Source organism: Podarcis vaucheri (genome assembly GCF_965113315.1).
Source record: "Podarcis vaucheri genome assembly, chromosome: 7".
In the NCBI taxonomy this organism is placed as follows: Eukaryota; Metazoa; Chordata; class Lepidosauria; order Squamata; family Lacertidae; genus Podarcis; species Podarcis vaucheri.
In genome coordinates, this window is record NC_138765.1 from 12,915,675 (window position 1) to 12,930,012 (window position 14,338).

Sequence of the window (14,338 nt, forward strand, 5' to 3'; positions counted from 1 at the left end):
TTCGCACTATCCTCTAGACTTGTCATAACTTTTTACTCTGCTACTGCTGCAACTTTTAAATGGCAGATAATCTAAGTAATGCTTTAGATCGAAGGTGGGGAACCTCTGGCTCTCCGCAACTCCCAGAAGACCCAGCCAGCATGGCCTCTAGGAAATGGCACCCAGCATTATCAGGAAGGCAACAGGTTAGCTATTCCTGCTTTAGTTAATTAGTGGGGGACAACTGTATGTGGTGGCACCAAGATTTAGTTGCACAGGTTGTTTATTTAGTGTATTTCAGTGATCTCGTGTTACTACAACAGCAAATGAAAGCAGAAAACGGTACAGATACTCCTTTCTTTCGACAACGACCAGCAGTTTCTGCTTATTAAATTTTTGTCAAAGCACCTTACAGTGAGGATTACATGAAAACTTTAGGGCTTGTCTGCTTTAAAAACCGTTATCAGGGGATTAATTGTGTTAAGTTTCAGTCAAACAATTAAATCTGCATAGATTTCCATATAAATAAAGAACACTTTGAAGAAAGGGTTATTTCCCTTTTCAGATAACGAAGTAACATGTTGCAACAGGCACAATATTAGAAACAGCCACCTTGTTAAATTGCTTCAAGATGTTTTATGGGAAGCGATTCATAAATGGAATGAAATAAATTCCCTCCTGTGAGAGAGAGAAAGAGGGAAGAATGCCAGTTTTAAGAAGGCATTAAGTATTAATATAACAAATAATGAACATTGCAGGTGATTAGAAATTAACCCACTGACAGCCTTACGCTGCACCCAGCTCTACTCAAAACCACCATAATACAAAAGAACACACTTCAAAAAACCATGAGCGCTTTGATTCCTGTTTAATTTTCATACGAAATAACAAAATGCTCCTGCAGCCATGGGGAAGAATCCAGTTAGCAAGAAACCAAATAAAAGCAGCTGTCAGGGGTCACAAGGGGATTATGTGTGGGTGATAGGGGAGCAACAGCAAACAGTGAGAGAAGCTCCCACAGCGAAGAGGGAAACCCAGTCAAGAGGTATTTACAAGTCAGACTGAACCCCAGCAGGGAAGCTATTCCCTGGAGCACTCTATGAAACAAACAAAACCATTTAGCATTCAAGGGGTTCAGCCATGGGGGGAGGCTGTGGTTGGGCATTCTCAAGTCTGGAGGGGTCGCCTGTGTCATTAAAAAAAATAAAAGCCACGTTCCACACAACTGAGTGGGAAAGAGCCCAACCCCAAAGGAAATGAGAGGGTCAGACCCCACGGTGGCATTGAGTGCACAAGCCAACCCCAATGTCGTCCTGGTGTTTGTGCAGACGGGGAGGAAATGGGAGCCCAGTTCACCTTCAGAACCGGAGAAGTCAAGATGACGCAGCCATGTTGCAGAAATGGCCAAAACCTGGACAGCAGAGGGAGCATGGATAAAAAAGCTAGGGAGCAGAAGTTGTTGCAGCTACACTAGAGCCCCAGCAAGGGGGAGCCAGAGAGCAGCAGCTCCCGGTCCACAGAGCGTGGCCAGCTGCATCTCCTTGCTCCCCCCAGCCCAACTCAAACTCCCCCTATCTGGACATTCTCCACCTGGATGTTCTCAAAGTGAACCCCGGCATCTGTAGGGTAGATTTCAATGGTCTCCACCACGGGGATGGTCTCCATAATGGTAACAGTGTTGCCATAGACCTGGTCGCTAGGCGTGGATGAGGCCGACGGCGTTGCGGCTGCAGCAGCGGCCGCAGCCGCAGCGGCGGCAACAGCCTCTGCCATGGCCTCTTGCTCATTCTGCAGCCGCTGCTGCTGATGCATCTTGCGGTGCTTCCAGAGGTTGGAGAAGGAGCGGTAAGCCTTGTTGCAAGCGTCGCAGTGGTACGGGCGTTCCCCCGTGTGGATGCGCTTGTGCTCAGCCAGCCGCACGGCAATGGTGAAGGCCTTCCCGCACTCGTCGCATTTGAAGGGCTTCTCGCCGGTATGCAGCCGCCGGTGATCTTTGAGGTGCGTGGACTGCCGGAAGGCCTTGCCGCAATCCGGGCACGGGTAGGGGCGCTCGCCTGTGTGGATGCGGCGGTGGACCTGCAGCGACGTCTCGGTGCTGAACAGTTTCTTGCAGTCGCTGCACTCGAAAACCTTGGGGCCGGTGGGGCGGCGCGGCCGGGGCGGGGGCGGCTCCAAAGCAGGGGGCTCTTCCTCCGCCCCTTCGGGAACTTGGATGTCCCCGTGCAGCCGCTCGTGGGCTCTCAACTGCGCCGTCGAGCCAACCTTCTTACCGCAGACAGAGCACTCAAAGTGGCGGCTCATCTTGCCGCACTTGTGCTCCTTCAGCTGCTCGGCTGTGACGAAGGCGGCGCCGCAGCCGGACGTGCAGCGGTGAGGCTGCTGCCCCGTGTGACTCAGCTGGTGGACCTCCAGCAGGCGGCGGAGCAGGAAGGAGCGGCCACAGGTCTGGCACTTGTAGGGGTACTCGCCCGTGTGGTGGTAGCGGTGCATGAGCAGGCGGTAGGGGCGGTGGAAGACGCTGTTGCACTCCTGGCACTTGTAGGGGTAGTGGCGCTTGTGGACCAGGAGGTGCTGCTGCAGGGTGGACGACTGCGTGAAGCACTTCTGGCAGATCTCGCAGCGGTAAGGGCGCTCGCCCGTGTGCGTCAGGCGGTGGCGCTGCAGGTTGGCCTGCGAGTTGAAGCTCTTGCCGCACTCCTTGCAGTGGTACGGCCTCTCGCCGGTGTGCGTCAGGAGGTGGTTGCGCATGTGCGACTTCTTCTTGAACATCTTGCCGCAAGTCAGACACTTGTGGCGGCGCTCCATGTTGTGGACAAAGCGCTGGTGGCGCAGCAGCAGCGTCAACTTGGGGAAGGTCTTGTTGCACAGCAGGCACTGGAACTCCGAGGGTTTTTGCTCCTGTACGTTGCTTTCGGCTGGGGCAGAGGTCTTGTCCACCGAGCAGATGATGGCGAGTGGAAACACCTCTTGTTCTTGCTGTTGTTGTTGTTGCTGCTGCTGCTGCTGCTGTTGTTGCTGCGGAGGAGGAGGAGGTGGTTGTGGAGGTGGTGGCGGCGGCTGCTCCGGTTGTTGCAAGGCTTCAGGTGGCTCCTCCTCAGGGGGCTGTTCCTCAGGAGGAGATGCAGGCAACTCGTGGGTCTGCGCTGAATTGGCACTGTGGGATCGTCGGTGGTAAAGGAACTTGGTCATGTTGATGAAGGTCTTCCCGCAAGCGCAGCGGTAGAGGGGGTTGGAGGAGTGCGTGCGCCGGTGGGACAAGAGCACCGCCTCCGTGCCAAAGCCCAGGCCGCAGTCCATGCACAGAAAGCGCGACTCGCCGCTGTGCTCCTCCCGGTGCTTCTCAAGGGCGGCTGGGGACGGCAGCACCTTGCTGCAGAGCGGGCACTTGAAGGCGCCCTGCCGGTGGCTCCTCATGTGAAGCTGGAGCTTGTGGGCCGAAGGAAAGGGCTGGTCACACTCAGCACACATGTGCTCCTTGGCGGCCTGCTTCACTTTCCGGGGAAGCTGCTCCCCGGGGTTGTTTTTCAGCTCATAGCTATGATCGGTGGCCGTGACACTGGTGGGGGCTGGTGGCGGCACAGCCCCGTTGTGCACAGCCACTAAACTTGGAGGTGGTGGTGGTGGCGGCAGCGCCTTCGGTTCTGTGGGGCAGGATGCAGGCAGCTCCCTCGCTCGTGTCCCTGGGGAGGCTTGGATCACTTGGTGTGTGGTCTGGTGCTCCAGCAAGTCTGCCGTCGACTGAAACAGCTGGAAACACTCACCACATTCATAAAGCAGCAGTTGCACAGTCTCTACCCCGTCCTGCGGCTTGCGGTAGGAGTGCTCCAAGTTGACCAGTGCCCGGCTCTGAGGAGGGGGAGCCGGTGGCTCGGGTGGCTTCCGGTGGGTCTGCCGGTGAGCGAGCCACACATCCTGGCTGGTGAACAGGGCCTTGCATTCTGTGCACTCATAATGGATCTGGCTGGAGCTCAGCAGTTTCACCAAGGGTTCCGGCTCCTGGATCACCATCTTGAGGTGCATCTCCTGGTGTTCCAGCAACTGACTGGGAGACAGGAGGATTTGTCCGCACTCCAGACATTGGTACTGGCTTTCCTGCACAGTCACGGTCTGGTAGAGGCCGGCCTCACCACCTGCCACCAGCCCAGCTTCTGCCAGCCCCACCACTTGATACTGCTGCTCCTGGGAGCACAGGTGGCTCTGCTGATGGACCAGGGCTTCCTCCAAGGAGTTGAACTGCTGGCTGCACTCCGAGCAGACAAAGCGATGCTCCACATATAGCAGCGTCTCCTCGGTTGACTCTGCCATCGTGAAAGCCTGCTGGGGTGTATAAGAAAGAGAGAGGAAAAATTAGGGAGCCTGGTGTTCTAGACTAGGGTCGCAACTTTTGGGTGATTAATCTGGATCGCTGACTGAAAAATACTTTGATCAGTGCCTGCAAATTTTTTGCATCTGAGATGCTGTTTACTGTGACACATTAATTAATTAATTAATAATAATAATAATAATAATAATAATAATAATAATAATAATAATAATATTCCTTATCCACCCTTCACCATAAGCTTCCAGGACAGGTTACAATATAAAAATACAAAATTAAAATCAGATAAAAGTATGCAGACATCTAAATACAAAGTAAAATGCTATTTATTAATTCGACCAATTAATCAAATGACAACCCTGGTATAAAATACATCCTATGATGAAACATGTAAGATACAGGTCTTTCACAGGTTCCCACAGCAAGGAGCAGGAATTGCAAGAACTAAATGTATAAGCGCCACAGCCCAATACAGGCCTACCTAGAAGGATGCCCCACTGAGTTCAACGACACTTACTCCTAGATAAGAGTGTATAAGATTGCAGCATCAATCAGTACGTCGGTCAACTACTGCTTTTTTAGACTACTGTATTTTTCGCTCCAGAAGACACACTTTTTTCCTCCTAAAAAGTAAGGGGAAATGTTGAGTGCGTCTTCTGGAGCGAATGGCACTGCGCAAAGAAGGAGAGCTGTGCAGCGACCCTTCAGATAGGCGGGAGGATCCCCTTCTGTTCCTCCTCCCGCTTTGCTGAAGGGGCGCTGCGCAGCTCTCGCTCTCTGTACAGCGCCTCTCCTGGCTTCTGTCTTAGCCACGTGCAGCCTCTTCTGGGCAGGGGGAGCCTTCATCCCGCCGCCCTGAAGAGGCTTGGCGGGGCTATCCCAGAAGCTAGAAAAGCCAGATGCTACCCCAGAAGCCAGATCCCTCTTGCTGTTCTGGCTTCTAGGATTCAGAATATTTTTTTCCTTGTTTTCCACCTCCAAAATCTAGGTGCTCCTTATGGTCTGGTGCGTCTTATAGAGCGAAAAAGACGGTATTTATTCAGCTGAGGGCAAAAACCTTAACCTGCTGAGAGTTAAGCAGACTTGCGTTACATTGCAAGGCTACTTAGGTTTTCATGCATTACTACAACAGGGAATGGAAAAACAAAACATTAAAGACCCTCTTCCCTTGTAACAATTAAGTTATTTCACAAAAACACCTATACGGAAGTTGTGGCAGTAAATCACACAGGGATTTACGCAGTTTAGTCCAGTGTTGTCTACTCTCTGGCAGTGGTTTTCCAGGACCTCAGGCAGGGATCACTGTCATCATCTGCTACCTGAACCTTTTAAATGGAGATGGCAGGTTTTGAGCCGATGACCTTCTGTGTGCCATGCATGTGCTCTACCACTGAGCTATAGCCCTTCTGCTGTACAATTGCCAGATACTATGGACAGATTTCAAAGTGGCTGAAACATGTAGCATATAAACACGTTTACATCTTCATTAGTGTGGTTTTGCAACAAATATTCTCATTTCTTTCGGTACGAAGCAGAAGGCACTCCTCCTTGTCATGCCACCTGTGTCCTGATTTCAGTGCTGTTTTGTTAGCGCACAGTATCACTGTTTCTTTTTGCCCAATTCTAGAGTCCAACAGCAGCGAGTGGACTGATGTGGCAGAGCAATCCCAACTATAGAGAACTGGTCAAACTTATGCTGGCACATGTTACCCATTTCCAAACTCCATTCAGGAGCCTCTGGCAAGGGGAGGGAGGGAGGAGACTAAGTGCTGGCCAAGGCAGAAGCTGGGTGGGTGCCTATATTTTGAGGATTCGGACCTAGGACACACAACCAAGCTGAATGGGGTTTGAAACAGGTGTAAGCCTCTCCTTTCACTCTACCCGCTTCCTCAAAACACCTCTTTTGGGGGACTACACTGGTGTGAGTTCTGCCAGCTGAGCTGGGGATGAAATACTTACACTCTTAGATCTTTGGCTCAGTCAGAATGAGGGTCTTAAGCTGGTACAGCCCTAGCTGAACCGGAAAAGTCCAAGATCTGCCAAATCCAAACTCATATCAGCAGTTCTGGGATTTGGATTGCACTGTAAATCACAGAGTTCTCTGATTTCATGATTTTAAATTGCCAAGGAAAAGGCTGAATATAAATAAATGATTTAAATCACATCTAAGAGCAGGATCCAAACAATCACCATGGCTTCTGCATGGGAAGATAGGTGGAGTAGAAAACGGTTTTAAAAAGAAGCAATAGGAGGATTGTTTTCAAAACAGATGGAAACAAGTATTGGGATATCCCATGAGCTTCTGTTTCATTAGACACCTGGAGCTGGGGTAAACGATGAGGCAGCTAAGTTTGAGGACAGAATTGGGCATCTGACTCGTCAGAAAGGATCAACTCAATTTTGGACAAATGTTGTCAAATAATGATTAACTATTTGTAAAATAGTAGGCTTATTTAAGCAAGAAATATTTTTGATCACCAACAGGCTTGATACTTACACTAATTACAAAAAACCCAAAGAACCATGGAATGGCCAAATTAACTAAAGTCAAACTGCTATGTTAGCAACACCCAAGTGATCACCCCAAGGCGCAAGCCTATGTATGGAGCTCCTGGGCTGCCCAGATGACAAGACCCCCCCTCAGCCTCACTGATGTGGTCCAAAGGAAAGCAGAGTGATACATTTGGCACCAGCTTGGCTGTTGGAGTTGTTAGGAGGCAGCCTACAAGGTACCATCCAACTGCCTTGGGGACTCCAGTCCAGAGTTGTGTAGGGCAGGGGTCTGCAACCTTTAAGAATAAAAGAGCCACTTGGACCCGTTTCCGAAGAAAAACAACAACCTGGGAGCTGCAAAACCATTGCGACATTTAAAGCATGTGCGCCGCTGCCCTCCGATCTGACAGTGGGCGGGAAGGTGACGTTGGGACGGTGCGTGACTAACGCACACACCGCCCCCATGCAACATCACAGCCAGTACAGCGCCCGCCACAGTGGGGAGTGTCGGGGCGCACAATGCGCCTCCTCCCCTCGCTAGTATCCGCCCTGGAGCCGCAGCAAAGGTGTAAAAGAGCCGCATGCGGCTCCAGAGCCGCAGGTTGCAGACCCCTGGTGTAGGGTTTACTCCTTATCTTCCTCTTCTCCCAAAGATAGCCCGCAAAGCAGCAGAAGTTTAGGATCAGAGCTTTCATTCTCCTAGATGGGCCACCTTCCCGGGTAGATGAGCCCCATCTGCCCCTTACTTCCCTCTTCAGCACCTGCAGAAACCACCTTGACTGTTGGGACTCACTATTGGTCTTGTCTGCTCAATCTGTGGGAGCCTGTCTTTGAATGCAGGGGAAGTCGCTAACTCACAGAGGGTTTGAGATCCACCTGCCACCCTCACCTGGTTTAGCTGGCCAATTGAAGCCATTTCCTGAGGTGTGGCTGCTATCACATGCTGACAGCTTCTAGGAGCCACAACCCGTCCCCCCACCCACCACCAGAGGTACTAACCTTCCCCTAACACCCCTATGTTAAGTAATGTTTTTCTAAATGTGCATGTTTAGTAAACAGACTTTTAAAAGAATTTATCCTGAAACACCAGGGTCAGCCAATAGTTACAATTAAAATCAAGAAATAAAAGTAAAGGTAATTATTTAAACACACACACACACAACTCAATTGTGCTAAGTTGAAAGTAGGTCAATTTTCAATCATTTAGGAAGAGCTTTGCTAGGTCCCACCAAAGGCCCATCTTGTCTAGCACTCTGTATCCCCATGGTGGCTCATCTGACTAGGTCAACTGACAATATTGATTAGGATTATAGCCCATTAGCTACTCAAAGATCTCAAGCTCGCTTATAATGCATTTAAAGAGCAAGGAAACATTTAATTGGAATATTATTAGTCCGTCATAGGGCAGGGCTTCCTCTGCCAGGTTCTCGCGGCTGCTGATGTTTCTTGCAGATCTTGGCAGCAAATGTAAGAGGTACTGACATGCAAATGTCCTCCAATGTACAGCAGCCTTCCCTAGTTCTCAGCAATTCCAACTGCCACATTGCAGCTGAATTTTTGGGGCACTGCATGTTTCAGAGAAAATAACCAGTCAATGGATCTGTATGCAAACGCTATTTGAGGAGGACACTACATTATTAAGGATGGGGATCCAAAAGGATCTCTCCTAAATGGATGAACAGGCAACAAAGACAAACAATATTTGATTTAAGTGCAAAATGATGCACGGGGGAGGGGGGGAGCATAGCTTTGATACTGTGGATATTTCAAAAGTAGTTGTGCTCTAGCATGGGAGTCACTTCAGAGAAAATAAGTCAACAATATTACTAGGACGGTCCATATAATCTTCAGGTTTTTAAGCTGTTCTTTAGATCCCAGTCAGGAATGTCCAACGCATTCCAGAAGCAAGGCTATTACTAGTCACAATCATGTTTTTCCATGAGATGGAATGTAAATGTCTGTGCAGCGTACTGGCAGCGTAATAAATATTCATCATTTTTCTCAGTGACCTATTACCACCTTTATAAGTCTTGACCTGAGAACAGATTAACATAAACATGTCTTTTACATAGAAAATGAGGTTTTATATCAATGTGTTTGATAGGAGACCACTAGTCCAGTTGTATAAGATTATAATATATACATTTTATCTGCACTTAATTACTGTAAGTTGCCATATTAAACAATCTTATTTCAAAGGGGGGGAGACTCTTAAAAAACACCAATTTAAATTCATCTTTGAAAAAATGAAACCCTGATTTTTACCCCACCAGCTGTTTCTGAGGCTTGAGCTGTATTTCACCTGGCTTCAGGGTGCATCTCCCACATACCTTCGAGGTCTAAAGCCACGGACCAGCCCCAGAAGGGCCTGTGGCTCTAGAAAGACGTCCAATCTTGCCTGCTCCAGCACACACCAAGACTGAGAAAGTCGGTCCTCTGAAAACTTGAGTTCAAAAGAAGACTGTAAATAAGTAGACAGCAAGCAAAGGTGCAGATCAGCCCCTCATCCCCACTGCAAGGCTGAACAGACCCCTCAGTGATTTGACATCCAACCCCTCATCAGGGGACTGCACCCTTCCCTTCAGTTTTTTGTTTGCTTACACAGGAGAGGATCAGAGCCTCCAGTTCACACTTTCATCCAATCCTGCCCTTGAAAGCAGCTCTCACGCCTCTTTCTCTCCACCTCACTTCGGAAAAGAGGAACCCCCCTCCTCTCTCTGCCCACCCCGCCCCCCATCAGCAACAAAGAGCCTTATGATACCTTGGCAAGACTAGCGCATTAACCGCAGCACGATTTCACGGGCCACAACCTAGTTCCTCAGGTAGTTATCCAGGTCTCCCTGTGCATCCCCTTCGCCCATCCTCCTCTGCACATGGGCGCCTGCCCCGCTTCTCCTCCGCCCCAGCCCCCTTCACAGGGGTCTGATTTCCCAGTCTGTGCATGGGGGCCTCCATTCCCCATCACCCTCATTTTCAGGGGGGGGTCAAATCCACCAGGCACTCGACCTCTTTGCACGGGGCGTGCTGGGCTCCCCTCCCCCACCCTTGCGGTAGGGTCCACTTCCCCTCCCTCCCCCACACCCCTGCAAAGTGGGGGGGGCCGTGGCTCCGCTCTGGGCTTCCTTACCTTCCCCACCCCCACCCCACCCCCCGTCCCGCCTTGGGCTCCCCCCTGCACTAGGGGCGCTCTCCCCGAGTCCCCCTCCTCCCCTCACCTTTTCCTCCCTTCTGTCCCCCACAGCCCAGCCTTCTCTCTCACCCTCCTCCCAGAACAAACCGCCTGCCGATTGGATCGCGGCGGGCGGCCAATCGGGAGGCCGCTTGCTGAAGCGCGCGCCCAATCGGGGCCGTCGTTCCTACCCGACGCGCGAGCCCTTGCCCGAACCCGTCGGGATCCGTATAGGCGATCTGAACAGTGACGTCATCCGGGGGCCGAAGCGAGGCTGCGCCTGTCGCGTCGAGGAAGTGGGCGGGGCTGGAAGGGAAAGCGAGGGAACCCGCTGGCCGGGAAGGAGAGAGAGAGAGAATGGGGGGAAATGGCAGTTGGGTTGTACCAAAAAAGCAGCGGAGGAGGGGGGGTGTCTGAGAAGACCCGAAACGTCTAAACGGCGGTTTAAGCGATTACAAGGAGAAGTAAACCGATATTTATGAACGTAGAAGCAGTTGTTTTGCTTTTTTTATGACGTTTATATATTGCCCTTTTTTTTTTTGCCAAGGCACCCTTCCTCCTCGCTTCTGCTCCCCTAACAAGGGAACATGGACCCTTCTCAAGCCGCCCTTAGGAAAAGCTCTCCTCAGACCATTGATGGTTCTCTCGGGTGCCGAGGGTCACGTGCTTCCTGGCCTGGGTTTCCTGCGGAGTACTTGTAAAGCGCCCTCTCAAGGGCGGAGAAACCTGCGGCCGCCAGATCGAGGTCCCTGCGTTGCTGGACTACAACTCCCATGAGCCATTGGGCCAGTGCTTGCAAGGCCTGATGGGAGTTGGAGTCCACCTGTGAATAACGCTGGGTCTTCTCAGTTGCTTGGATTCCTGAAGCACAGTTCCATGCTTGCCAGTGCCGGATTTACGTATAAGCTAAACAAGCTATAGCTTAGGGTCTCACTCTCTTGGGGCCTCCCAAAAAATTTAAAGGAAAAAAACACTTCATGTACATTTCCAAAATATAAGTTAAAAAACAAATAAAACCCATACACGGTGTTATGTACTGAAGTTCTCACCCTGGGCCAGCAGGGTTACTGTAGATAGTTTTCACTCAGGTCCACATGTGTAAATAAAAAATTGAAAGTGACGTTCAGTGATTGGATAGTTACAGAAAGTTGTTACTGTTGCGTTGTAGTGGAGCTCTATATAAGCAGGTTGGCTGAACCCTTCAATTCAGTTCTGTTCTGGCCTGTGAATAAACAAGCTGTCTAAAAAATCGCTGTGTCGTCTGATATGTTCACCCACAACTTAACACACAGCAATAGTGTTTTGTGTTGCGTAGGCTCCTATGATGTAGCTAATGGGTCCCGCCTGCTAGCCTGCTCCTTAAAATATCACTGGTTTGCTCATTTCTATATATAGGGTGCCTACATTATGGTGCTGGAGGAGACTTTTGAGAGTCCCATGGACTGCAAGAAGATAAAACCTATCCATTCTTAAGGAAATCAGCCCTGAGTGCTCACTGGAAGGACAGATCCTGAAGCTGAGGCTCCAATACTTTGGCCACCTCATGAGAAGAGAAGACTCCCTGGAAAAGACCCTGATGTTGGGAAAGATTGAGGGCACAAGGAGAAGGGGATGACAGAGGACGAGATGGTTGGGACAGTGTTCTCGAAGCTACCAGCATGAATTTGACCAAACTACGGGAGGCAGTGGAAGACAGAAGTGCCTGGTGTGCTCTGGTCCATGGGGTCACGAAGAGTCGGACACAACTAAACGACTAAACAACAACATTTCTGCATGGACTGGTTGCATGGCAACATATGCAAATTGCTTTAGATACCGAGTAGGTCCATAAATTACCATATATCATGTATTCAACACAAAAAAACAGTGGCAATTTGTTGCTGACAAAGGTCAGCTGGACATACAAAGGGCCCCATTACCTTCAGTAGCTGAGGGTCTCATCAAACCTAAATCCAGCCCTGATGCTTCCTGTCGCCCAGCCACCCTGTGTGCGGGCTCTCAAGGATCATCTAGTCCAACCCCCTGTAATGAAGCCACACTGACAAGTTACATCACATTTGCAATGCAGGACCCCCACCCCCAAAGAATTCTGGGTATTGGAGTTTGTTAAAGTTGCTGGGAGTTGTAGCTTGTGGGGGGAGAACTACAGTTCCCAAGAGTCTTTGGGGGAAGCCATGACCGTTCAGGGATATGACTATTGTTAGTGTTAGATTGTACTCCAATTTATTCTGCATCTTGAGTGCTTCCGCTGCTGGTTTGGGAAGTGGTGTGCACATGGCTTTAGCCACAATCCGTGTGTGTAGCATATATAAAGAAAGGAGAAATCATTGGATGCCAAGATCCAAATTTCGCTCAAGTACATACCTCTTTGGTGAGAGAACCCCAGCAGAATCATAGAATTGTAGGATTGTAAGTGATCCCAGGGGTCATCTAGTCCAACCCCCTGCAATGCAATAATCTTTTTGCCTATGGTGTGGTTTGAACCCACCACCCTGAGATTAGGAGTCTCATGCTCGACTGGTTGAGCTATTGAGCTATGCTAAAGGCACAAAATATGCAACAAAGTAAAGTGTGCAAACATAAGCTGTTAGACCTTTAAAATATGCCCTTTCAAGCGAGTTCCAAAATTTCCCTCTCCCCCCCCCCACATAGGGAAAAAACACGTTTGATAAGTTAAAAATTGGTTTACTTACAAACTCTTCAAAGCTCTGGTTCGTGCTCTTTTCCATATATCAATAAGAAAAACTGGCAGCAAAACCTATCTTGATTACTAAGTGGTAAAAGTTCTTAGACTACAGTATTGGTATAGAAACTCTAGAGTGGCTGGTGAAAGCCATGTGGTTGAGCTGGAGGACGCTGAGCTTCTCAGATAAATGGGGAGTGAACAAGGGCTTGATTACCTATTTCCTCCCAAGGTAAAGGGAAGTGGCATAGCTAAGCCTGGCAGGACACCATACTCTATGGTATTAACTCCTTCATGTATTAATTAGACTTAAGCATGTTGGTTATATGAGGCTGGGCTGTATTTTAAGCTGTTAATGTGAGCACAGCCTTTTGTGTCTTCAGCTGTTTCTCCCTCTTGGAAACTCAAATCACCACTCAACTGCTGGGCAAGTCACTGTCTTGTTCGACTGACGAACAGAATTGTCAAGAGGCTTCAGCGTACAGCTGCGAGAATTAAAGCAGGCCAGTTCCAGATGGAATTAACCACATTTTACTAGTTAAATGTTTGCATGCTTCAAAGCTATTTATTCTTAAAATGGTACTAAAACTGGCAAAAAGTATACATAGCATTGTTCTATAATTTTGTTTCTCCTGGTGTTTGAAATGCATCAGGTATTGATAAAAATGCAGGAGTCTGCTGGTGTAAAGTGCAACTTAATTTATTTGAATAGCACTAGACTGCAGAAAACATAGATAATTGCATATCTGGCTAAAAGAGCATGCTATTTATGTAGAATTATGCTGAGAGCTATTAATTCAGAAATGGAGCTTGCCATGCTTGAATTTGGAATAGAGGAAATCCCATAACATTTTCAAAAATTATGAAATATCTGGTACCACCACTACCTCGCAGCCCCCCAGCAGAACAAAAGACCAGATGAGTGATTCTTTGGTGAGTTTTGTCTGCTGGTAATAGAATGGGCATAACCCTTGAATTCTTATCATTCCCTTTATCATTAGAGAGCCAGTGTGGTGTAGTGGTTAAGAGTGGTGGACTCGTAATCTGGGGAACCAGGTTCGCGTCTCCGCTCCTCCACATGCAGCTGCTGGGTGACCTTGGGCCAGCACACTTCTCTGAAGTCTCTCAGCCCCACTCACCTCACAGATTGTTTGTTGTGGGGGAGGAAGGGAAAGGAGAATGTTAGCCGCTTTGAGACTCCTTATGGTAGTGAAAAAGCAGGATATCAAATCCAAACTCTTCTTCTTCAAACTCTTCATTAGTTTACTGGGCCAACTAACATTCAAACTGCTGAAAGGGTGACAGCAAGCATTGATTGTGTGGTTCGTCACATACACAAGCATATTTATACCACTATAAAAGGTGTTGCTTTCCCCAAAGAACCCTAGCCGTTATACTTTAGCCCCTGCATAGCTACAATTCCAAGCACATTTAGCAAACTAGTTTCCAGAATTCTTTGGGAGAAGCCGTGTGGCTGTTTCTTTCTGCCTCCTTGCCCAACTGTAAAGAAAGAATACAGGGCCTGCTGTTAAAAAATAAAATCTCGCTGGCCCTAGCATCTCCATGGCAAGGAAGCTGTCAAATCAGTGGGGCCAGTCCAATACATCTGCTACCTTAGATGAAGGACACACTAGCACCCCCTATTTGTCTGCAGAAGCCAACCAAACCAGCTGAATCTTACTTCAAACTAGTG

The 14,338-nt window shown here is 49.1% G+C and overlaps 1 protein-coding gene across 12 annotated transcripts; it reads right to left on the reverse strand.

The window, feature by feature from the left end:
* Nucleotides 1-830: 830 nt before the first annotated feature.
* Nucleotides 831-10,689, reverse strand: LOC309538221 (zinc finger protein 574-like). 12 transcript variants are annotated; one of them, XM_082233555.1, is made up of 3 exons: nucleotides 10,594-10,689; nucleotides 9,124-9,236; nucleotides 831-4,296 (listed from the first exon to the last, which is right to left on the reverse strand). In XM_082233555.1, the coding sequence occupies exon 3, from the start codon at nucleotides 4,282-4,284 to the stop codon at nucleotides 1,540-1,542; it is 2,745 nt and encodes a 914-aa protein (XP_082089681.1). In that variant the 5' UTR covers nucleotides 4,285-4,296; nucleotides 9,124-9,236; nucleotides 10,594-10,689; the 3' UTR covers nucleotides 831-1,539. The 12 variants fall into 12 exon arrangements, with proteins under 12 accessions (XP_082089681.1, XP_082089675.1, XP_082089674.1 ...); XM_082233549.1 differs by lacking the exon at nucleotides 10,594-10,689 and adding an exon at nucleotides 10,009-10,101 and having other exon boundaries at nucleotides 831-4,293; XM_082233548.1 differs by lacking the exon at nucleotides 10,594-10,689 and adding an exon at nucleotides 10,009-10,101.
* Between the last annotated feature and the right edge of the window lie 3,649 nt (nucleotides 10,690-14,338).

What these genes read in the sequence shown, in the direction of transcription:
- LOC309538221 (XM_082233555.1), bottom strand. Translation starts at nt 4,284, where the DNA reads ATGGCAGAGTCAACCGAGGAGACGCTGCTATATGTGGAGCATCGCTTT.